Source organism: Chelonoidis abingdonii, chromosome 1 (assembly GCF_003597395.2).
Source record: "Chelonoidis abingdonii isolate Lonesome George chromosome 1, CheloAbing_2.0, whole genome shotgun sequence".
Lineage (NCBI taxonomy): Eukaryota > Metazoa > Chordata > Testudines > Testudinidae > Chelonoidis > Chelonoidis abingdonii.
The window spans coordinates 165,941,205-165,966,915 of record NC_133769.1 but is presented as its reverse complement, the minus strand read 5'-3'; the positions used below and the strand labels follow the sequence as shown (position 1 = coordinate 165,966,915).

General features: G+C 40.0%; 1 protein-coding gene across 3 annotated transcripts in view; it reads left to right on the top strand.

Annotated features, from left to right (window-relative positions):
* Positions 1–25,711, top strand: part of CMSS1 (cms1 ribosomal small subunit homolog) — a 372,753-nt gene that overhangs the window by 184,021 nt on the left and 163,021 nt on the right. The window contains exon 1 of one of the 3 annotated variants that reach the window (XM_032776665.2): positions 12,080–12,125. The exons of the other annotated variants lie outside the window; for them this stretch is intronic. Coding sequence (XP_032632556.1) covers positions 12,119–12,125 — 7 coding nt within the window. The 5' untranslated portion in view covers positions 12,080–12,118. Of the gene's footprint in view, positions 1–12,079; positions 12,126–25,711 lie in introns of those variants that run through there. 3 annotated transcript variants of the gene reach the window in all.

Here is a 25,711-nt window from a genome sequence, read left to right as displayed (position 1 = left end):
GTCCAAAGACACAGTCCGTGGACCAGATATCGGTGGACCTCAGATAGACCAATCTGTGTTATAGCTTGGATGGTTGTGAGTTTTGGAAGAATGCTGCAAAAGTTGCCAACCCAGAATAGGGAAGTGGCAACGAAGAAGAAATAATATATACTGCAATACATTTAAGTTACAAACGTATTTATTTTGTATAATACTTAAATGCTGAGTAAATATTTAAGTATTTAATCAAAGGAAACAGAAGCAGCAACAAAATGAATACAGATAATCAACAGGAACAGTAAAGCCGACAGCTGACAATGTTGATGTGACAGTGGGCTGTGGAAGTGGGAAAGATGAGGAGATTGAAGCACTAGAGTAGGGAGTGTTTGGAGGGGAGATAATTTTCCATCTCAAAACCAGGTTAAGCCACAGTCCTATGATTTGAAGTCATGAAGTTGAGACTGCTCAGTAGTTCACAGGGTTGGTCCCTAAGATGACAAAATGAGAGAAGAAGAGTTCCAGAAAACTGGAGCTAAGAAAGAAACATACAGTGTGTTTAGCATCACAACTTTCTTATCCATTACTCTTCTTAAAGTTGCAAGAACCTGAATGAAGGGTCCATGCACTGGGATATTGAATAATGCTATGAGGTTATTTACATACACATATGGAGACTCCAGTAAGCTCTTGTATAGTGGACACTCCAACAATACTGCAAGTATGAACCCGCTCCTACTGAAGTCAATGGCACAGCTCCCCCAGATAAGGCCCTGCATCTAATAAACAATGCATCTAATAAACATGCAGTGCATCTAATAAACAATACTCCTACCTTGCTATGAAAGCAGCAGAGAATCCTGTGGCACCTTATAGACTAACAGATGTTTTGGAGCGTGAGCTTTCGTGGGTGAATACCCACTTCGTCAGACGCAGGTAGTGGAAATTTCCAGGGGTAGGTATATATATGCTAGCAGCAGCTAGAGATAACGAGGTTAGTTCAATCAGGGAGATGGGGCCCCGTCTCTAGATAGAGGTGTAAAAAAACCAAGGAGGAGAATGTTTGGTTAATTGGCAAGCCATTCACAGTCTTTTTTAGTCCGAGCTGATGGTGTCAAATTACAAATGAACTGAAGCTAGCAGTTTCTCTTTAAGTCTGTCCTGAAGTTTTTAAGGTGCCATCCTGCAGCAAAAATCTTCAGGACCGACTTCAAAGAGAAACTGCGAGCTTCAGTTCATTATGTAATTTGACACCATAGCTCTGGACTAAACATAGACTGTGAATGGTGCAATAAAGAACCAGTTTCTCCTCCCTGTTTTCACACTCTACTGTAGAATGGGGCCCCTCTTCCCTGATTGAAACTAACTCGTTATCTCTAGCTTGCTTGCTAGCATATATATACACCTGGAATTCACTACTGCATCTGACGAAGTGGTATCACCCACGAAGCTTCACGCTCCAAAACGTCTGTTAGTCTATAAGGTGCCACAGGATTCTCTGCTGCTTTTACAGATCCAGACTAACACGGCTACCCCTCTGATACTTGCTATGAAAGTTTTATTGAAATGTACTGAAGTGCAGTAGTTGAAGGATAATTTCCCTCTGCTTTAAAGTAAAATGTATAACCTTTAATTACCTATAGGATGCATGCAAATTATTGGCAATTCTTCCAAATAACTATTCCATCCTTCTATGAAAGGGTACAGTAGCCCTGCATTCTAATTTAAACAACCTTTGTATATCCCACAAAACATTTTTACTTAACCAAGTTATATTGCAATCTTTAACAAAAAGTATTCTAAACACACTTTACATTTAGACTTGTTTTCCTAATTGTTCCCTTAATGAATTAATTAAAATCTGTCTTGGACACTAAGTGATGTGTCCTATATAACCTTATGTACATACTGCAATTCTATGTTAATCATATACGGTATTTAAGGATCTAGATGAAGCAATCTTGGAACTGTTAGCAATTATCTTGGAGAACTTGGAGGATGGGTTTGGTCCCAGAGGACTGGAGAAGGAAAACATAGTGTCCGTCTTTTAAAAGGGAAACAACAAGGACCAGGAGAATTATAGACCAGTCAGCCTAACTTTAATACCAGGAAAGATACTGGAACAAATTATTGAACAATCCATTTGTTAGAGGATAATAAAGTTATAAGGAATAGCCAGCATGGATTTGTCAAGAACAAGTCATGCCAAACCAAACTGATTTCCTTTGTTGACAAGGTTACTGCCCTAGTGGATGGGGGGAAGCAGTAAATATGATAAATCTTGATTTCTGTAGGGCTTTTGACACAGTCCCACTTCACAGTCTCAAAAGCAAACTCGGGAAATGTGGTGCACATTAAATTACCATTAGGTGGGTGTACAACTTACTGAAAGACTGTACTCAAAGAATAATTATCAGTGATTTGCTGTCAGACTGACAAGATATATCTAGTTGAGTCCTGTAGGGGTCTGTCCTTGGTCTGGTACTAGTCAATGTTTCGTTAATGACTTGGATAATAGAGTAGAGAATATGCTTATCAAATGTATGGATGACACCAAGCTGGGAGGGGTTGTAGGCATTTTGGAGGACAGGATTAGAATTCAAAACAGCCCTTGACAAATTGGAGAATTGGTCTGAAATCAGAAATTCAGAAAAGACAAAAGCAAAGTACTACGCTTAGGAAGAAAAAATCAAAGGCGCAGCTACAAAATGGGGACTAACTGGCTCGTTGGTAGGACTGCTGAAAAGGATCTGGGGGTTATAGTGGATCACAAATTAAATGAGAGTTAGTAATGTCATGCAGTTGTGAAAAAGGCTATTGTTATTCTGGGGTGTGTTAAAAGAAGCATCACATGTAACACACTGAAGGTAATTGTCCCTCTCTATTCGGCACTGGTGAGGCAGCCGTTGGACTACTGTGTCCAGTTGTGGGTGCTACAGTTTAGGAAAGATGTGGACAATTTGGAGCAAGTCCAGAGAAGAGCAACAAAACAGATAAAAGGTTTAGAAAACCTGATATGAGGAAAGGTTAAAAAATTCAGGCGTGTTTAATTTGAGAAAAGAAGACTGAGGGGGTAATAGTTTTAAAATCAGGGCTGTTATAAAGATAGGGATCTATTGTTCTCCATGTCCACTGAAGGCAGGACAGGAAGTAATGGACTTAACTGCAGCAAGGGAGATTTAGGTTAGGTATTAGGAAAAACTTTCTATCTATAACGGTAATTAAGCACTGGAATATACTTCAGTGGGAGGTTGTGGAATCCCAGTCATTGGAGATTTGTAAGAACAAGATGGACAAACACCTGTTAGGAGTGGTCTGGGTTTCTGCCTCAGTGCTGAGGGCTGGAGTTGATGAGCTCTCAAGGTCCATTTGCACAATCAGAGACATCACTTAGGGACTGAACAGGGCTCTGACATCCCTGTTCACCCTGGACCACACTTTTGTATGTCCTCTGTGTGAAATCCCAGAAGTTTTCTCTCTCTGAGTAGTGTTCAACAGAGGGATTATTTTGTTTGGCTCATTTGCATGTTCCTTCAGCTGCCCAGTGGCCTGCCTGCCATGAAAGACACTCTGTCTTCTTTCTTAACAAGCTGCAAAACAAAGTTTTGGTTTGAGTTTTTGAGTTACAGGTTTGGGCAGGCTCTTACTTTTTACTCAACACCGTGTGCACATCTTTATTATTTATTGTATTCTCAATAACTGATTAATCAGTAATCCCTGAACTAGCAATTTTCCTGTGGAATGGAAAGGGTTTATTTTCTTGTGGGGTGTGTTAAGCACTTGAAATGAAATTCAGGTTGGTCTTGAGTTTCTTGTCATGCCAAAGTGTTTGTTCTGTTCGCATTGCCTTTCTCCCTGTAAATCAGACATTCTTCTTGGCTTGCATAAGGTTACTCGTGACATGATTAATGCAGGAAGGTTAGAGGGGAATGACGTAGTGGCTCATGCAAAGTTTACCTGAGAATTATCTCTAGCTCTTTACTGTTTAGTGTCTGTGTGAGTCATGTGCTGACGCCTTGCCATCTCCTGTTCTTCAGCTGGGTCAGATCACACTTACCTCACTTTATGCATTTCTTCTTTTCATGCCAGATCTGATTAGAAGCACTTTTGTTTTAAGCCCTATATTTATGAAACATTAAATATAATTTTTACAGATAAGTGACCTCTCTTTTAAGCAAAAAGAGCCATTTGATATTTGTGGTTCAAGCAACTGTCGAAACTTGGTGGGGATATTGCTGTCCTTAGATGGATTCTGTTTCTATCAACTTCAGCTCCTTTAAAATGCCTGATGATTTAATGATGATAGCTTGACAGCAGAAATGAGCTTCGCAGTAGGACCATAAGTCCTCAGATGTTGGCGTTCACTAGCCATCCTGATATGGGTGTGTGTGCACATGTGCAAACTTTATGCTGTAAAAATATAGGCAAGTTTGTAGCAAAGCCACTGGTGTTTAAACCCTGCTGTTGCTTTACAGCTATCTCAGTTGAGGCCCTGCCTATAACTACAACTGTTTTAGGGAAGCTCATTATAAAAGTCGATTCCTTAACAGGGTTACAGCAAGGTTCCAGTTATTGGTGAAGATGGAACATGAATTTTGTCCCTGATGCGTGTTAAAGCCTTAGACCGTGTCCAGTAGTCTGGGGTCAGGCTTCTGATTAGTTTGTAGTTCTCTGGCACATGGGGGTGGGGTTCAAGATATAACTGAGCGATGGCTCACAGTTTCCCAAGTCTGGCCTACTTCAGTCTCCTTTTTCTATTATTCTATTATTTTTCTTTAAGACATAGATTTCTTACAGGCTCTTTGAAGTGCGTACCGTGGAGTTAGCCATCAGGCTTGTTAGAACTAGGGCATAATTCTAAGAGATGCCAAGTGGTCTCAAGTCCCATTTAAAGAGATCACTGTGGGCATGAGGACAATGAACACCATGCAGAAGGTTCTCAGACTTTTGCAAGCTTAGTGCGTTTCCTTTGTCAGACTATCATGAAGTCTTTGGCACGCTCATACACCCGAGTTTAGCATATGGTAGCACTGTGTCTGCTACTATGTGTATAAACTATATAAACAGTAAGCATTTTTTACACAACACAATACAAATATCAATAGAGGCTAATAATGAAAATTTGTTGCCATTTTTCAGCCAGCTCCTACTGTTCAACATGTCAAAGCCCTAATGTGGGACACAATGTGTGGAAAAAGATCTAAACTGGTTGATATAGAAAAAGAATATGTGGAAATTTAAAATGCCCTGGGATTCATTCTTTTAGTGAAAAACTCTTTCTATAACCTCAGTTTCATAATTCTTAATTTGTGATATTTTTAACAATAAAAGAAAGGGAACACAAAGTTTGTTCAGAGCACAGATAATGTTGGGACTGAAATGAATGACATCCCTCTAAATGATGTTCACTTGAAAAGCATGGGTAAGGGAAAGTATGCTTTGTAGTAAACTGGGTAATGCCCTGAATTGTACCTGACACAAACTGTGCTGATGGTTGAAAATAAATGGTATAATACATAGTTGCTGATTGCATTATTGAAATGCATATTTTAACGAGATGAGAATTTATCTAGTTACACGTTTAAGGTAAAGTTATACTGGACAATTCATTTTAATGAAAATAATATAAATCTATAAGAGTATGGTTTTTAAATTTAAGATATTCTAAAGTCATGGAACAAATTCTGCCGTATTATTTGTGAAATATGTGATCATGAAATTAAAGATTGTCATAATGCATATACACAAAGGAACAGTGTTAGAATAGCACGTGCAACCTTAACATTGTTTGCACTTTTTTCCTATTAAAAAATTGTATGAAATCTGCATTGGTTTCACTGAGTTACAAATAAAACTGTGAATGGATTAATGTTGAAAGAATTTGAGAATCTAACTTACTCTTCACCACTTAATTGTGTGTTAGTTTTTTAAATAATTTACAGCTTGAGCAGTGAAAAAGGTCTGCTGTGTTTAACTTTCTTGTTCTTGTGCTAACAATATGTGGGTTGCAAAAGTTTCAGAAATGTAGAAGTACTTTTCATTGAAATATTTTAAACTTGTTCAAAAAATTATAAGATTTTGGTTTTTTGTGTTTTTTGTTCACCAAAACCAAATGTGTAGTACAAACTCTCTTTAATAAAGTAAAAATCAAAAATAAATTTTAGATATTTTCACTATGCTATGTAAAAACCCTTCCCCTAAAATCTTGAGGAAGGATTTCATCAGCAGTCCAGTTAATGTTGAACTGAAATTTCACTTAGCTACTTAAGTTAAGTAGCAAACCTTATGCAAATAACCCCATTCAGTGTTCCTTACTCAGTCAAAACTCCTGAGTTCAATGGGAGTTCTGAGTAAGAAAGGGTCCAAAAGCAGGAAAAAGATTTACTAAAGACTGTCCTGGATCAGGTAACCTAGTAACAAGTGTAACGAGCCAAACTAACCAAGTTACTTTCTTGGCCAGAACTATAGTGCATTGTCTGCAATTATTTGATTACCTAATTCTTGCTTTCTGTAAGGGATTTATTTACTGTTTACACATGACATGCCCCACTCAGAACAAAAATAACTTGCTTTGTTCAATGTTTTCATAGTGTTTTGCCTTCACATGTAGTTTGTCTATAGTCAATGCTGTTCACCATCGCTATTTTTACCTTAATCACCAGGTTTGTTAATGTGTGTAGTTAGACAGTTTTTTTCCAGTGAGGCTTGCACCATCTTTTAGTGTTTCATTTTCCCCAGAGCTTTTCATTTTACAGATTTTCTTGTGTTATCTTTGGCAAGTGTTTAAAATGCAACAGCACCCAACAACATTACAGTATCCCTCTCTTTGTCTCTAAGGAAACCCTGTGATGCCTCTTCAAAAAAAGCAGAAAAAAATCCATCTTTTATTAATAAGTGCAAGTATTATTGTATTTCTATTGCCATTTGCAATGTATAAATCACAGTGATGTAATAATAAGACCAAAGGAAGCATGCAGATGACGTACGTAGCTTTACATTAGATGGTGCTACTTTATGTTCTATAGAGAATCCGTGATATCTCTGGCACCCACTCTTCTGATTGTTAGCCTAGAGTTTGCACACTCAGTATGTAAATTAATCATATGATCAAAAAAACAACAAAAATGAAACCAACACAAGTACACAACAGCTGTTATACATCAAAATGACCAGGGGAAACTCAAAAGTAAAAAAAGATAGGACAGTCTCAAGCAGATAGAAACAGAGCAACCAAAACCAGGAAACAGATGGTGCTGGCAGTCATGTGGATGCCAGTCAATGGAAGTGCCACGTGTAAGCACAGATGTAATGTAGTTGAAAGATACAAAGAGAAGCAGTGCGGTAACCTAGAGTCAGGATCCAACATTCAAAGCTCAGTATTTTACTGAGGAGAGTTGTGTCTTGGGTCAGATTGCTCCCTTCTGAACTGTACAATTAGGGTCTTGACTCAAAGTCCCACTAGAAAATGCTGTATTAATTACAGTAACTTTATTTGACTATTGTTTGTATGGGGGAAGCCAGATGATACCTCTTTATCTGCTTTCTTTTAAGACTGTTTTGGCTTCCCCTTCTTGTGAAAGGGAGCATTAACCGTGCCCGAACAGCATGGCTGTTGAGAAAGATATCGTCTAGTGACCTGAGCATGGGACTAAGAGTCAGGAATGCTTGAGTTCTTTAAGCTCTGACACTGACTCCTTTTGTTGGCTTGGATATGTTGCCTGATTTCTTTCTGTCTCAATTCCCATGTGTGAAATGGGGCTGATAATATTATCTACCGTAGAAAAATACAGGGGGAAGTTAATGACAATTCCCCCTTCCCTTTTTTTTCAATTTATTTTTCACAGAAATTTCAAAATTCCAAAGAATGTCGACTAGCTCTAATACTGTCCCCCAGGGGAACTGTGATAATTGGTTACTGTTTGTCAAATGCTTTGAAGATGAAAAAAGCAAAATATGATATGAATGAAATAAAATTATTGCTTGTATTATGTTGGTAGTTGTGAGGGATAACACTCAGTAGTCAAAAATCAGGAAACAGACAGGACTTAACTCCAGGGCAGCTGTAGTGTGTGAGTATAACTTTAGCAGTATGTTTTTGGTGTTCAGGCACTGAGCTGGGACTCAGGAGATCTGGGTTCAGTTCCCAACTATGCCATATGCTTTATGTATAAAGTCCCTTTCCCTGTCTGTACGTCAGTTTCTCAGCTGTAAAATGAGCATAATAATACTTCCTTTCTCAGTTTTGTCTATTTAGATTGTAAGCTCTTGGGGGCAAGCACTTTCTCTTGTGTGTATATGCCATATCCTAAAATAATGAGACACTGATCTCAGTGTGGGTCTCTAGGTAATGCCACAACAATAATAAGGCAAAACTGATTGCATTAGTTAGTACAAATTGTTAGATGATAATTCACAATTAAATTCAACATGGCAAACTAGATTACTTCCAACAATGACATTTTAAAGGTCGTTGGACTGTCTGGTTTAGTGGCGGTAAGATAGATTGCACATTTTTGTTATGTTTGAGGATTCTGTATTTTTTCATAACAAACATGTCCCATATTTAATTGAGCCAACATCCCTGTGTGGGTATATATGATGTTTGGTAACCTGGAACCTGTTTTTTTTTTCTTCTACAAGACTTTTATCCTGGGATAGCCCCTTTCTGTATGTGTGAAGCCTCAGTAGAGGTCTGTGTCTATTTATGGTTACTGCTTCAAGAAACTGCTTCAGAGAACAGGAAAACTCCTTTCATAACTTAGGAAAACCTCTTTCATAACTTAAATACTACTTGATTTGTAGAACAATGAAACTAAATTAGAAAACAAAAATACCTCACCAGCAGAACTGGATGAATTTGGGTATATAGAATAGCATGTTCATGATTGATACTACAATTTTAAGGATGCCTGACAGCAGGGAGGGACTCCTCCCAAGCCGGTTGTTTACATGAAGCTAACTATAAGCACCAATCCATTGGCCAGCCAGGAAGAGACAATGGCGGACCGTTAGAGTTAATGGAACATTGGAACAATATGAAACTGAAAAGAAAACCCCAGTCTTGGGCCATGTTTGCACTACCACTTATGCTGGGAAAACTTATGTTGCTCAGGGGTGTGAAAAAACACCCCAAGCGACGTATGTTTGGCTGGCATAAGCACTCATGTGGGCAATGCTATGTCAGTGGGAGAGTTTCTCCCACCGACATAGCTACTGCCACTCATGGAGGTGGTTTTATTATGTCGACAGGAGAGCTTTCTCCCATTGGCATAGAGCGGCTGCACGAACAATCTTACGGGGATGCAGCTGCATCGATACAACTGTGCCCTGCAAGTTTGCTTGTGCAGACATAGCCTTAGGCTATGGCTACACTACAGAGCTTATGCTGATAGTGCTGACATAGCTACCGCCTCTTGCGGAGGTGGAATTATTAAGCCAACATGAGACCTCTCTCCTGTTGGCTTAGAGCATCTTCACCAGATGTGCTATGGCAGTGCAGCTGTGCCAGTGTTAATTTGTAGTGTAGACCTGCCCTAAGAGGGGAGGGAATTTCTCATGCTATGAATCACCATAATCTGAGAGAGAGAAAAAAAATAACTGCAAACCTTTAAAAGAAAAGGAATTTGAAATGAAGGCCATCCAGAAACTGAGGGCCAGCATCAAGGTGGGTGTTGTCTGTGAAATGCTCGATCCCCTTTGTGATGGAGGTACCCTGGAAAACTGTTTACAGGAAATAAGGAATCTAATTAATACAGAAGTCTAAAACGTGAGGTTCTGTCTTTGTTTATTTTTTGTGTAACTTGTCAGTATTTGCTTTTCCCTGACTATTTCATGTTTGATTTTTCTATCAAATAAAGCTTTTGTTTATTTTTTATCCCAAGCAGGTCACTGTTGTGCAGAGTGCGTGTGTCAAAGTGAACTGATAATTGGGGTCAGGTGTCACTCTTTTGGGGGTTATGAACCAGAGGGGGAAAGTCTGAGTGTCCGGTAATTAAGAACAGGGGGTAAATGGATTTGGGGAAACCCAGAACTGGAAGGTCTGTTGGGGTCACTCTACAAAGAGTAACCAGGGTGGTGGAAGCTGGGATGAGACTTCTATGCTTATAGGTTAGCTATGGTGTCAAGGGTTGGGTTTGTGGCAACATAGCATTAAGACATCTTAAGTAACAAGGCAGATGGGGACAGAACCCATTATTGGTCTGGATGATCCCCACAATGTCATAGCGAAGCTTCTCAATTGTGCTGGTAAGGGACCTGCTCCAATCCATATGTTATTTCCCATTTTGGGAAAGGAGTGAACAGCAAAGACCAAAACACCTGTATCAAGTGATCTAATTACTCTGGGTCCTTTGTCACCAAGAGATCCAAAAACCATCCTTGTGTCCACTTCTTCTTGAGTTCTGAGCAAGGCTTGAGCTTCTTTTTCAACACATCTAATGATGATGGACTTCGCTACTTCACCACTGGAAAAGCCTCCGGTAAGGAGGAGGGTTTGTGTTGTGTATCCTTCTGCACTCTAAGGTGCGTTATGAACCATATTCAAAGCGGAATTTTACAAATGTCTTCCTATTGGATGCCATGTTTAGAAACTTTTTCCACAGAGGCACAGATGCATTCACCAGTCACCTGGTATTTCTTTCATCCAATCTTAGATCCTGTCTGGCGTGTTTTTTCTGCAGTTTTGACAGAGTTACTGTTGTCATAGCTGTCAAAGACTTTGATTACAGAATTAGCTTTGTCATATCGTTTTAGGACCTGCTTCATAAACAGGGCCAGCTCCAGGCACCAGCCGACCAAGCACATGCTTGGGGCGGCACCTTGTAAGGGGCGGCCAGTCTTCGGGTGGTGGGGCGGCACTTGGGTTTCTTTTTTTTGGTTCGGCGGGGCGGCGCTCGAAGGGGGTGTTTCGGTGTGGCAGGGCAGTGTTCCGGGAGGTGTTTCAGCGGGGCAGGGCGGCGCTCGGGTGTGTGTGTTTCGGCAGGGCAGGGCAGCGGTCCGGGGGGAGTTGTTTTGGCTGGGCAGAGCGGCGCTCAGCGGAGGTTGTTACGGCGGGGCGGCGCTTGGGGGTGTGTGTTGCGGGGCGGTTTTTTTTTTTTTTTGCTTGTGGAGACAAACAAGTTAGAGCCGATCTTGTTCATAAAACATATTTTCCTTTCACTAGAGACCACTTGTTGCAGGATGACTAATGCCCACTATACGTATTTAGGAACGGCAAAGAGTTTTCAAAAGTAAAAAGAAGCAAAGATTAATAAACACAATTTAAAAAATTATTTTTAAAGAAAAAAACTGATTTTTCTTAACCTGTAATAACTAGAGCTGGTTGACATTTTTCATTTAGAAACTTTTTAAAGAAATCTTTTTGGAAAACTAACACTTTTGTGAAAAAAAATCAGTTTTTAAAAAATTGATTTTTTTTCAACAAAACATGAAAGCTACTTGTTTATGTGTGATTTTTGGTCCCCAGCCCATTTTCACACTTTGCTACTGTAAATGAAAAAGAAGGGCATAGTGCAGTGAAAATTTAATTAGCTACACAACAAATTCCTGTGATCACAGTTGTTTACAAAAGTTAACAATTATTTGGAATCAAACTTCAAAATTCAGCATGACAAGGACAATCAAAGACACATCCCTAATGATTGTGCATAAGAGCCCATGCACACACGTCTGAATTTAAATAAGTATATAGTATTGCTCATTTTTTAAACACCGTGAAATGTGAATGAAGGACCTTCATCTCCAGCAAGCAAGCTTCTCTCTTAAGTGACCACCTTGCAGTCTTCACATGTGGTTCTCAGTAGTTTTGTTTGAATTTTAGATGAAATCTCACCTATTAAGTAACCCTTTTTTAAACTGGTCCCTCGGGTTTCACTGCACTAATACAAAATTTCCTTTATTGCTTGTTTATATATATTAGCAGTCTCCCTGTTAATGTTAATTACTGGGTCAAAGAAATGGCAATTTCCTGTTCTGATGTTAGCGTCTTGTTTTCTTTGGGTTGTTCCATGGTTATGATATCCACAATTCATTATTTTGGAATTACTGGTGTTTTTAAAGTGTGATATACTTAGTGATGATTTTTACTTTTCTTAATTGTAGGTAAGAACACTTCTTGCAGTGCTTTTGCCCTTGGTGGAATTTCATGTTTGGTAAAGTATTAACCTATCTTTATTAAAAGCTTTGAAATTTTACCCTTCTGCTTTTCAGAGTGGGACTTGCCTTAGTAATGGTGCATGGTTCTCTGAATCATAGCAAAAACCATAAAGGCAAGATGATTACCAAGTAATTATGCGTGTTCTTAAATGCTTGTTATAAGAGCACTTGAAGTTTCATATAAATGCTTTGTTGGTTTTCATCCCCATTTTCTATGTTAAAAATGTAGGCATATTAAAGGAGTTTGTAATTAGCAGGTATAGATTAGGCTGTAACTTGTTTAGGCCCTAATTAAATGCTGTTTTTAAGCACATGGGTAGTATGGGATTACTCTTCCGTTTAAAGTTAAGCATGTGCTTAAGTACCTCACTGAATCATGGTTTTAATGATGAGACAAAGGGTTGCAAAAGCAGGATTTCAAACTCTTGCTCTTTTGAGTAGAGAAGTCTGATAGGTCTTTATTTTATGGATTGTTTAGCAATGGAAGGGACCTCTGCTATATTTCCCCTCCCCACCCCCCAAGTATTGACTCTAGAATTAGCTATTGTATGTTGTGATGATAGAATTCTAGGGACAAGACCATTCATTTAGAAGTTGCCACTGGTTGTCCTAGCGAGAGGAGAATTGGTACATTGTGGAGAGTATAACTATAAATATGATTTCCTGTGTATTGGACACAGTTTGCCAGTTGCTGGAAACTTTTTAGAAAAGAGATCTTGTCTGGTTACAATTCACAATTAACTTATGGAAACTGACTTTTGGTTGAGAACAGCAGGCCATTTCTTTTTGCCAAGGATACTGTACATTGATACATAGTATTGCAGCACTGATGTTTGCTTTTTCTATATGTATATAGTTTTAATTAGCGAGAGGCCCATGCATGAGGTAATGCTGGAAAGAGACATTTAAAATCCTGTAATTCTTCATAAAGAATTATGGAAACACTGATACTGCTATCTCCTTGGTCAAAACTGTGTGTCACTTGGACAGTATGTAGCTGTTTGCATCTGAGGCAAGTGAGAGCATATTTTCTGCACTTCCGTATACTGTGTATTCCTCTGGGTTTTGTATGTTTACAGAGGATTGAAAATAAAATAAAGAAGTAATGTAATACATGCTGGGAAATGAGATCTCCTTGTCTTTAAACTATATCATCTGAATTTTCATAGATTTTAGGGCTAGAAGAGACCATTATGATTGTATAGTTTGGTCTCCTGCATAGTGCAGGCTAAAGAACTTCATCCAACAATCAAATGGTTATTGGAAAAGACTTACGGGTACTTGGAATTTAGCCATAGCACTCCATTAAAATCAATGCAAGTTGTGTGGCTAAGTCCTCTAATGCACTGAAGATATAGGTGTGCTTCTTTCCTATCCCTCCATCTGTTAGATGATTTGATGGTTTTCTCAGGTTAACACTGTGGAGGCTATGAGACAAATTCTGGGAGCACATTGTTCATTGTTGCACACAGAAGCACATGCACAGCAGGAAGAGGAGCAGAGAGCAGGAGATTTTCATGCTGATCTTTGCTGGTGCCAAAATCCTCGAGCCCCACCTCACCTAAGGAACATAGTCTTCCTATTTGGGTTTTGTACATACATACATCCCTGATGCTCAGCTTCCCTCCTCTGCAGATTATTTCTGCTTCTACCAAAGCTATCTGGATGAGTTTGTGGTAGGGATGATGGAATGTTCCTCCTATGACAGGGACCCCATAAACCTGTAATATTGGTGAGCATCTGTTCTGGGTTGTGTAAGCGTAGAGGCAACATTTGGCCGCAGATGCACATATATTTTGTATACATATGCTGTGCACAGAGTACAGATATATATGGTAGGCATGTGTGTAATTTTCTCTAACCTATAATCCAAGGCTGGCCAAACTGCGGCTTGCAAGCTGCATGCAGCTCTTTTACAGTTAAAGTGTGGCTCGCGGAGCCTCCCCACCCCTACTCTCCACCTAACAGACTGGGGGAGAAACTCTGGGCTTCTTCTCTGCGGTGGGATGATGGGGCTAGGGGCTTTTGCCAGAGACCACTGGTGCATGCTCTGGTGGGGCATAATTTAAAGGTTCAGCCCCCGCAACAGTTTGACTCATTCCCCCAGGCACACCCTCCCTTTTACCCTTAGCAGCCCCTCCCTGCAGCTCCCAGGTGTTGCCGCTGCCTCTCCCTAGGGCCGCAGCTTCCAGCTTGCCGGCTCCAGCAGCTGCCACACAGGGAGGGGGCCAGGTAGCACCATGTGACTGAGTGGAGCCAGCAAACCCTGGCAAAAATCAGGGGGGTGGAGGGGGAGATGACCTCTCATGCCCCCTATGTGTCACCTCTGGCTTCAGCCCAGTAGGGAAGGGGTGTCTCTGGGCTTCAGCCACACAAGAGATAGTTGCCAGCGCACGGGGCTTAAACCCTGAGCCCCAGCACGTGCTCCCTGGCTCTCAAACTTCTCAAGATTGTCCTGTGTAGCTTGGAGAGTCAACTGGAAATCCAGCAGTCTGAATACAGCAGCGTGATTAAGCTGTCATCCTTCTCTCTCCGTGATACCCTAAAACTGAAGCAACCATTTTCCCTTTTAAAAAAAACCTTAGTAGGAGTGTTATTATGTAGCTCATAACCTTAAAAAAAAATATTTAATGAGTATAATCCAAATCCTTCACATTAAAATGTGATCTTTTAAATGTAACTTTTAAATATTTTGGTTCCTTGTTTTCAATGTTTTTGGATATCCTTATTTTGTACAGACAGTATCTCCTGCTGCGTTGTAAGAGTTAAATACAAACTTAAATTATTAATACATTACGTCAGTTGTTCTCTAGCACTTATATTTTCTAGTAGGATACCCATTTACTGCCAGAAACATGACTCAGAAGATCAATAGCAAGCAATCTGTACAAGTTTACACAAGAGAATGAAAATATTTCATTTTTATAAGCATCGAGCTTCAGAAGCATGGGGTTTGCTCTAGGGAAGTCACCTCTTTTAATTTTTACTATTGCTTACAGAAGTAATGTTGGGAAATCCTGGGGTTTTGTCAGAAGATCACTGGTCACTTACTGGTGATGAGAGGAATTTTTTGTGGTCGTGATCCCAAATGCTATCCTTTTACAACGATTATTCATTATGTTTCTGTCCAGACAGGTAGTCATTTCAAAGCAAATTTACTTTACAAACTAGTTTATGGCACACAGTAACAGAACTGAGGCTTTAGGTTTGTGTCCTTGATTCTTTTAATTACAAATCAGACCAACCGGAGCAGTAGTTCCCAGATTAGATGTTGGTCATGGTTTAAAAAATGGTTTATATCAGGAAGGTAGGTGTTTGAGGGATAGCTCAGTGGTTTGAGCATTGGCCTGTGAAACCCAGGGTTGTGAGTTCAGTCCTTGAGGGGGCCACTTAGGAATCTGGGGCAAAATCAGTACTTGGTCCTGCTAGTGAAGGCAGGGGCTGGACTCGATGACACTTCGGGGTCCCTTCCAGTTCTGTGAGAGAGGCATATTTCCCAATATAAAAAATGGTGGAAGAGCTTGAGAGAAGATCTTGATTCAATAATTATAGGCCAGAACATATCCCTGGTTGGGTTATTCCCACAGAGGGGCAGAGAAACTTCATGAGGTTGTACATGCAATGGAAATCATCTCTAGAAGTATGTGGGGTTTGGTCCCCTCATGGAACTAGCCTGGAATTCCACTCTTATAAACCAGCAAAAACCTATAGATCCACAAGTCCTTTTGCCTTCAAACTGGGTCCCAGCTTCCCTGAGGTGCTCAGACTCTATGAATCCCTGACCATCCTAAAACTTACCCATAAGAAAGAAAGGTGTTCCTAGCTGCAGAAAGGAAATCCTGCAAAGCTAATGCTCACAGAGTCAACTTGAGTTTGCTCTCTTTTTTTCTTGAAGGGGAAGGGGAATGCAATGTAATGGAGAACAGCCGTTCCAGCCTCTCCCGTACATGGTTCCCAAGACCTGCACCATTTCTCCAAAAAGGATTTTGTGGGATTGTGGAATTAGATTAATGTTGTAATGGAAGTCTCTTCATCCCATCCTTATACCACCTGCTCATATAAGGAGTTCTACAGTGCATCCCTGCAGTATGGTTTTTAACAGGAACTCTGACCCACATTGTTTTCTGAAAACTCTTATAATGTTGTTTATTTGCTGTTTGAATAAGGCTAGGTGGAAAAGGATAAGGAGAGTGCGAATATTGGGTTTGGAGATCCATTTTTCTTTAGCGGATCTTGATAGAATGAGTTGCAGTTCTGTGTTTGCTGCCTGTTGAAACTGATCATATAAATTCCAATTGGTGGAGATTCAGGATGTGATTGTCTACAGCACAGGTTTGGCGCACAAAATAAAAAACGATGAGCAGAAGCCGATCCTGCATTAAAGAGTGCTCGTGTGCAGCCACCAAACTACTTGTGCTTGGTAGGAAGAATAAGGCCTAAGAGTGAAGCACATAGCTAACCACCTCATTAGCTGTTGAGAACTATACGTAACTCTATGTCTCCTCGGATGCTGTCAAGGGGCTTGAGACTTACTGCTGCTTAAATTGTAGGACTACGCCTAACACTTGCCATTACTTGTTCTAGTACGTAGCCTGCATAAACACCTGAGCTGAAGTGCAATAGATTTGTGCTTCCTGCTGTGCCCCACCAGGGATGTGTGGGAGCAAGGCTTGCGAAGGAGAACAAAAGGGAGGAAAATTGAGTAATGTTGTGCTTTTCAAGTAGCGTGTAGCCCTGTTAATTTAGCTGTTGGTTTGTAGGCACTGTAATACCTGTGCACTTGACTCTAGATGAGAACTAGTAAGAAAATATGACTTGGATTATTTCTAGAGTCAGATCCTTTAGAACATTCTGTGCAAGTGACTCCAGATTCACTATTGGCCTTAACACTCTACCTTGCCAATACTCCTCCAATTCTGTTTGTCATGACTAGTGCATGTGGCTGTAATGTTATCTTGAACTAAGATATGTCCAGCAACAGTTTGGAAGGATTCTTTTGTCCACCTGCTTACTCTGCATGTACTTGCAGGAAGTCCATTTGCCATATCATTGTAAACATATTTATGCACTACATTAGTTAGTCTTGGAGTGTGGTTTGGTTAATTTTGACACCTAATAAATTACAGTAAATTAAAACTCTTCCATGATTTTCATTGGTTAACATTTGTCACAAAAGATGTCAGAATTGAACTGGTACTGAACTAATATAGATATGTGCCTCCTTTTCTGTGTATTCCCATTTCTTCTTGGGTGCTGTATTATACTTTTTATAAAAAGCTAGCTCTTGGATTAATGGCTTAATATTTCAAACACTGCATTTGTTGGTGCAACTGATGAGTAAAATGTGTGTGTGTATATATATGTATGTGTGTGTGTGTGTGTGTATTTTAAAAAACAGTAAAAATAATGAACAAAACTCAACGTTTAAGGGGAAAGCCTTTATTGCTTAGCAAAGAAACCTATCTCTAAACTCATGCTTTTTATGAAATTGTTATTGACTTTTGATTTGACATCTTGTACTTAGTCAATGATTGTTGCACGAGCAGCAGGATATCTAGCCATTCAAAAAGTTTCTTGCATTTCCACTGATGGTGCCCTTAGCTGGATAGCATCCTTCTGTTGGACTTAAAATGTTTTGACATTTCATAAACTTCTGCTTTCAAACAAAATCCACAATTAAAAAATAAAAGAGAGTGGGTCACAGATGATCAGTAAATGCAGAGAAGATTGGTAACAACCTAACTAATAAGGGCTTTTCACTTTGAGTTGATTGCCCTGGTTTGACCAAGTTTTTGCTATAATCTGTTCAAAAAGTGACAGTAAACCTAATTATTCCTACTAATTTACCCATCACAAAGTATTGTTCCTTTTTTAAATTTTTAAAATTTTTTAAAATATTCCTTGTCAAAATGCTATGACAACTAGTTGGTTTTAAGCAAACAGAGCCTGGCTCTGAAAAGACAGTATATCTGAAAGTTGAACATGGATGGCAGCCATTGGCATTGGAAGAAGTTAGAAACCACAGATTGTTTTCTCATTGGACGAAGAGCTTAAAGCAGCGTAAAGTTAATTGAAGAATTCCTTGAAAGTGAAGTCAGACTAAAATAAAAGCTTCAGGTCTATAATTTAGTAAATGTGAAAGCTCTGTAAGCAGCAGTGAAGCTAAAAAAGATTGAAAAGAACATATTTTAGTAAACATATCTGGCTTGTGTTATGGATTGTCCTGTTCTTATTATTTGTCTGAATAATGTAGATATGCAGTAGGATCTCTAATTAGGTAAAGTTTGATTTATTGAGCTGGCCCTATATAAACGATGATGTCATGCTGAACTGCACAAAATTACAGCTCGGCTCTTGCAGTTTAAAATCATTATTTTTAAACTTTGGAATGCTTCAGTTTTGTGCAGCTTGGTTTTTAGCTTCATGAACTTAAGACATTTTTTCTCTGACCAAAATGTTTTGTCACAGTTTAATCAGCATGAAAGAACTATTGCAATGGACTTTGATGCACTTCTTTACAATAAATATTGTTGGTAATTAAGGAGAAAGGAGCAGGAAGGTACATGTTAGCTGTCTGAGTGATTGAGGAATAGGAACAATAGGTTCTGACTCAAATTTTGCCAAGTATCTAGATGCTGATTGTATCTGTAAGTATAGGAAGGAAATCCAGGATCTACAAAGCATGAAGTAATGCACAGATTTGCCATGGGAATTTAAATGTGTACTCAGGATTGTCCAAGGTGTTGATAACCTTATGACAGTTGCTAAGCACTCTCAGCTCTTACGTCGGAGATGAGGCAGTTAGTATGTTGCACTATTGGGAACCAAGTTATGAATTTTCATTCTGAACATTAAACTTATGGTAAACCAGAAATTCCTGGTGCTGCTGCTTAAAACTTACACTCTCTGTTTCTGTCTTTAAGAGTCTTAGGATACTTTTGTGCTATCCATGAAAATAAAAATATTCAAGATTTGGATGCCTTGTCATCTCATGTAATACTACTGAGTATACGTAAAAACTTTTATGCAGTGGGGGCTAATCCTGAAGCCTCCTTTCTCAGATGTTATTTGGTGCCTTCTTATTTCCCATTGGCCTCCATGGTAGCTTAGCCTTTGTAACCACTGAGTCAGAAATAGGATCAGATTACCCCACCCACATCAATATCCAGGAAGAGAGGAGAGGGCCTTCCACACTTGGATCTTCCCACTTTTTTATGGAAAGGGGGAATCAGTCATGTCTATGATATTATTCTTTCCCTTCTCTGGGTCTTGCAGGGGTCCCTCTAGTGGTGTGGGGTTGGGGCTGGATAGATGAGTGAAGATGGGGCCAAAGGGTACACACAATGTTTCCCTTCCAGCCCTGTGAAACTTAGTCAGCAAAGACATTGCAACCTAGGACTTACTAATCGTTTCTTTGGAGATGCTAGGGGCAGCTGTGGCCAAGGAGAGTACTTGGTAGCATGTGTAATGGAGATGTGATGCCAAGAAGACAGGAATAAGATTCAGAGCTGATGATAGAGATGTGGCTCCATATGCCCCAGGATATGCCATGTTAGGGGGCAGGCCCTGCAGTCTTTCTTCAGAGTGGGGGAGGCAAACTCTATTTCCCCAGTGAGATGTGAGGGGGATTTCCAAGAGAGGAACCTCACAGAAATTTCTTCCCATGGGTTTTACTTGTGGGAGGTGATAATCTGACCCTGAAAAATCACTTCAGGACAGGATCTTGCTTAAGTGAATGCAAAACTGTAATATGATGAGGATCCTTAATTACACAACAGCTTACTGTATTTATGTCATATAAATTATATATAAACTGTATATCAAAAAGGTTCATAAACAGCCATAGGACTTCTTGGTGCAGTTTTTAAAAGGTCTTTTACAATCAATGTCACTGTTTACAGCTGGTTGTAGACCAACATATTATTTTAAATGTATGACCACTTGTTAGCCCTTCCACTACTTTGTTTCAGTTTAGTTAATAAGGTTTAGAGGAGATGCTGTGTAGGAGAAGAAAGGAGCATGTAGTATAGATGGTGCCAGTGAACATAAATAGATGGAAAATATGCACCAGTTTACTAACAAATGGTATGTACAGACAGTGGAAAGAAAGTGTGTTCGTCTCCGAGTTCCGTTTAGGAAAACATATATGCTGTGTTTGTTTTGACTTCCAGAAGTTGCCAGGCAAACAACAAACTGAACCGTTTAGAATAGGATTCTACTTAATCCTTTGAGTGCCTTCAGATATCCAATGTACAGTCAGCAATATGGCAACTGTAATTCCTTGATGTCGTTCTACCATAATATTGACAGAAATTGGAGAATTGTAACATCATGCTGAAGAGTTTCTATTTCTTTCATTGTAATTCCAAAATAGATTTTGCACAGAGGCTGAAATATTCCCAAAGGATGACCAGCTTTCTACCAAACACCTTCTGGTTTAGAGACAATCGGGTTAAAGATTAGTGATAGATTTCAAATAATTCCATTATTAGATGCATGTGCTCTGTTGTGAGGAACACAAAAAAGTAGTTAAATGTGAACCATTATCTCATTAAGAGATTGTGTGACTGGAACCTTGCCATAGGATAGTGGGGTCCAGTGACTGGACATCGATCCTGTGGTGCTGCTCAATTACTGTGACTTTATCATTTGTGTGTTTGTTTGGATTTTTTTATAATACTGACGTTGGGCTTGGACCCAGAGTTTGCTGTTGATCCTGTACCACAGCCTGCTCTGGACCTGGTTTCAGAAACAGAGTCATTTCATGCTCCTCACTTGGAGCCTGTTGCTGGCTCCCAGCAGTCCCCATGTTGGATTCAGGAGACAGCAGGGCACCATTCCGGCTGGCCAGGTTGTCATGATTGGCTCCGTGCTGAGCTCAGTGCCCAACCCCCTGCCAAAATCATAAAATGGGCATGAGATTGGCGAGTTGCCAGAGGTGCAGTTCTGGTCCCTGGTCCTCTGGTACTCGCTCTTGAGCTACTTAATCCACTGCTAGCACTGGTCACTGTTTAGGAAAATTTGCAATGCTGTCAGCTTTTTAGCTATCTGCTGATACTTGTGGTCATCCCTGGTACCCTGGGTTAGCATGATTTGTGTATAGACGAAAGGCAGGTTAGTCTTGAGCTTGAGTTTGAGCCTGGGCTTACACTGCAGTGTAGACATACCCCAAAGGAGATAGAAGAGAAGGCTGGTCCGTGCCTTGAGGAGTTTACAGTCTAAATCAATGTAGTTCTTTATTATAGACCAAATGACTGATATAGATGTACTCATTTTGTCTGACGTTTGACTGCTGTGGTCTTGTTATGTATTTGTTCATTTTGTATTACCATAGCATCTAGGAGCCCTAGTTATGAACCAGGACCTCATTGTACCAAATGCTGTGAAAACATTGACTAAAGCACTTACTCTAAGGTGGTCAGTTTACAGTATATTGGAACAAGTTACCTAGGAACATGGTGGATTCTCCATCAGTCAAAGTATTAAGACTGGATATCTTTCTAAAAGGTATGTTATAGCCCATCAGACATTATGGGCTTGATGCGGAAATTACTGGGTGAGGTTCTGTGCCCTGTGTTTATACAGAAAATCATATTAGCTGGTCATAGTCCCTCCTGGCCTTAAAATTTTGGAATCTGGTTGCTGGATCAGACACATTCTCCTAAAACCATTGCGTATGTGACCACACAGCAGTATCGCACCTGTGAAATTCTGCTTCCTGCTATAAAACCAATGGAGATGGCATGGTGATGACTGACAGCGTAAGAGCCTACATTGGTAGGAATTAAACACACTGTTAGATAACTTGGAAATTTTTGAAAGATCGCCAGCTGTATGCACTTAAATTACAGTGTTTTCAGTAGTTTCCCTTTCATTACATTTCACAATTTAAGGCAGTCTAGTAGCACTTGGGGGGAAAAAAAGACTCTTTGCTAATGTGCGAATGAAGCTATTTGGTTAGCATTCAGGCAAACAAACAACGCTGACAGTAGTGCATGAGGCCGCTCCAAGGAAGTTGAGAGAAAAACTTTAGCTAAGGGAGCTCTCTAAATGTGAAATCACCATGGGTATGTCTACACTGCAATTAAAAACCTGCGACTGGCCTATGCCAGCTGACTCAAGCTCACCGGGCTCAGGCTTAGGGGCTGTTTGATTGCGATGTAGACATTTGGGCTCAGGCTGCAGCCCAAACTCTGGCACCCTCCCACAGCATGGGGTCCTAGAGCCCAGGCTCCAGCTGCAGTGTAGACATACCCTACAGCGGCATTCAGTGAAGGGCAGGGGAAGGAGTGGGTCTAACAGCAACATAACATCAATGGGCCTCTTGGTGTTCGTAACGCAAGTCATTGTCTAGTGGAGGAGATGAAGACATACTTTGCCTCTGCTGGTATCCCCTCAAACTCTGCTAGCTCTGCAGCTTAAAGTTGAGGTTCTGTACTTCACCTAGGGATCCGCTGACTTCAACTAGCGTTTTGCCTGAGTAAGGACTGCAGGATTTGGGCCAGTCGTCATATCTGAGTTTAGATGGCAATATTAAATGCTTCACATGCATTCATTTAACCTAACAATACCTCCTGTAAGAGAGAGGTTTTACAGGTGCAGAAACGGACAGACAGATGTTGTGACTTGCCCAGAGTGACAAAGGGAGCATATTTCAGAATAAACTCCTGTGGCCCTGGCTCCAGACACCATGCCACTAGAAATTCATAAAGTACTCAAACTTTATGTTGACTTTGCCCAATTAGAACAGTGTAATTTAGAATAGTTTCTAAGCAGAGCAGACATTTGTAGGTATCTTTGCATAATCCACATCTGTTAAATATAAAAGAACTACAGTTAAGCAGTCATGGAAATAAAGGATATAATGCCCTTCTGAGGTTCGGTAACTTCATAACCCATGTGAGAGCTGCTATAGCTCATTTATTGCCAACCTCCCAAAATGCAATTTCTTGTTGCATTTTTTTCCTATTTCAAGTACCAGAAAAGTTGTGTATCAATGTGACACATATTGACAGTAATCTCTGTGTCCTCACATGAATAGTGCGACTTTAAGTGCACTCGACTGCTCTGCTTGACTTTTTTTAGTCATTATCTCTTTATTGTAGTTGTATAACATGCTGCAGTATGCAGTTATATCACATATTTATTACACTAAAAGATAAAGATTTCAGTCAACTGCCACTCAGGAAATTCAGCACAATGATATCCTTACGAACCCTACATGAGCATAATTACATCACTTCTTTTCCGCTCCACAGAACAATTAGTCATTTTTGTCCCACACACTTAAATAGTTACCACGCTTAAACTCTCCTTCAGGCAGTTATTACCCTGTGCCCCATCCTCAAAGAGATTTGACAGAATGTTCAAGGAGGCAGGAGTGGAGAATTCCCAACCCTTATGATGAGTGAGAGAGGTTGGATGTTTACATGCAGTGTTGTGTAGGAGCTTCTGTTGCCTTGCTTTGGATTAGGCCTAAATCTACGTTCACAGAATGGTATGCTCACAGTAAACAGCCTTTGCACTGATCAAAGGCTTCGGATTCACTTCAGTTAATCACCCACAAAAGCAAGCCATTAATGGTCCTTGTCTACTGTGAACAGTATCCTCTAAGAAAGAGAGCATTCTAAAATGGGTTTATTGAAAATGACAAAAATGGATAATTTAATTGAACAAATTTATTTTTATGAGATTTTAAAAGGATGCTTTTATTTTTAGTAAATAGGTTTTAGTGTCCCTGCTTTTAAGTTTTAAATGTTGATGGAAAGGTGTGCGTGGGTGGGGGTGGGTGGAGGAGAAATCAGTAAAACACATCCTCCTGGTTTTAATTTTGGGGTGCACAGATTAAACACCTAATATTTTGCTCTCAAAGGAAAAATGTTATGGACATATGATGTACATGCAGAGCAAATGCTTGCTGTTTTACGACTGAACGGTACTAAAATTCTGTTTGTCAGCCTTTTCACATATGAATCATGTTATTTAATCCAGATTTCTTTGAAACCACAGCCAGACGTGCAGTACGGATGAACACTCAGAGAAACCGATTGGTGTTATGCACTCTGTCGTTTTTAATTTTGTTTAGCTTAATCATGAATTGACGCACAGAGGGAGAAATGTTTATTTCCATTAGCCATACATTAAAAGTTACAAGTTGAGGTAATGCTGATTAAAGGGTCACAGTCAACTCAGAAATCATATGTCTGTCAGAAAAATATTTGCCTTGTATTGTTACAAGAAACAGCTAAGCTTATTGTAACCAAAAGATATTGAAGCAGGGACTGTGTGTGTTCATACAGCACCTAGCACAAAGGGGCCCCTAGGTACTGCAGTAATACTTCTACTAATTAGAGAAACATAATCTTTTTGGTTTCTTTAGTCCATGATGTGTGCTTGGCAGTTGTTGGGTGGGCGGGAGGGAGAGAGGTCCTATTTCACTGTTTCCCCTGTGTAGTCAGGAAGGATGAGTAAGTTTCTCCCTTTGTTTTATATGGGTCTTTCACACAGTGATAGAGGAGAAGAAAAAGATCAGCAAAAATTAGGAATATTGTGAAACCATAGAAATTGGCATGGAGATACCTGAAAACTCATTTCATTTCCTACTTTAAGTGAACGAGATTTGAAGTAGATGGCATCCCTTTAAAAATACAAATATCTTTGATCTTTTCTGTTGGCGGAAGCCTTTTAAGCCAAGTTCCTGTCTGCTCTGTGTGGATGTTAAGGACTAGATTGTGACTAAACCTGGACAGAGGGTGGAGAGAGAGGATACCGAACACCTTCCCTATCCATTCACCTCTTTCTTACCCTGCAAAGGGACCAGTCATACTCTCAGATCTTTTGCACCCTACCTGAGCAAGCTTCATAGTCAAAATTTATCATGGGTGCATCTCCCTTAGTGGTAGAAACACTGGAAACTGTAGTGTAGAGCAAAATTGGGTGTTTTAATCATTGACTTGTCAAACCCTTAATATATCTGCATTACAGCTTCCATTGTCGTTACCAGGAGCAGAACTGTTCTTATACACTCAGCTCCTGTGCTGGCCTCTGTAGAGGAAGCAGCAAGGTAAGTGTGACAATAGGCTTGCTCTCTCCCCCTCCTCAGCAGCCAGCTGACCTGGGCTAGCAAGGGGATGCACACTTGCTCTGTTCTTTCCAAGGGAGGATCACTTTTTCCTGCTGACATCTGATAGTCCTTGAGGCATTATCCCTGATTCATACACAATGCTTCCACTCCCCTTCTGCAAGATTTTGGGCGTACATGCGCACTCTAGCTCTAACAAACTCTTATAAGCAGTGCCATGGGATTTTCTCAGTATCCTTGAAAAGAATGTCCCTTCCCCACACTATTGTGCATAGGATGCCACCCTGTACTGAAGAGTCGGCTGTGTTTCATTGTTGCAGTATGAAGCTCTTGGTCAGCTTTCAGCCTGAAAGGACTAAGGGTACGTCTACACTGCACGATTATTTCGAATTAGCTTAAACCGATATTACAAAACAGATCTAATAAAATCGGTTTAGCGCGTCCACAGTGGGATCCCGAATGGAGGCAGTTCCGAAATCGATTTAAGGAACATTTAAACTG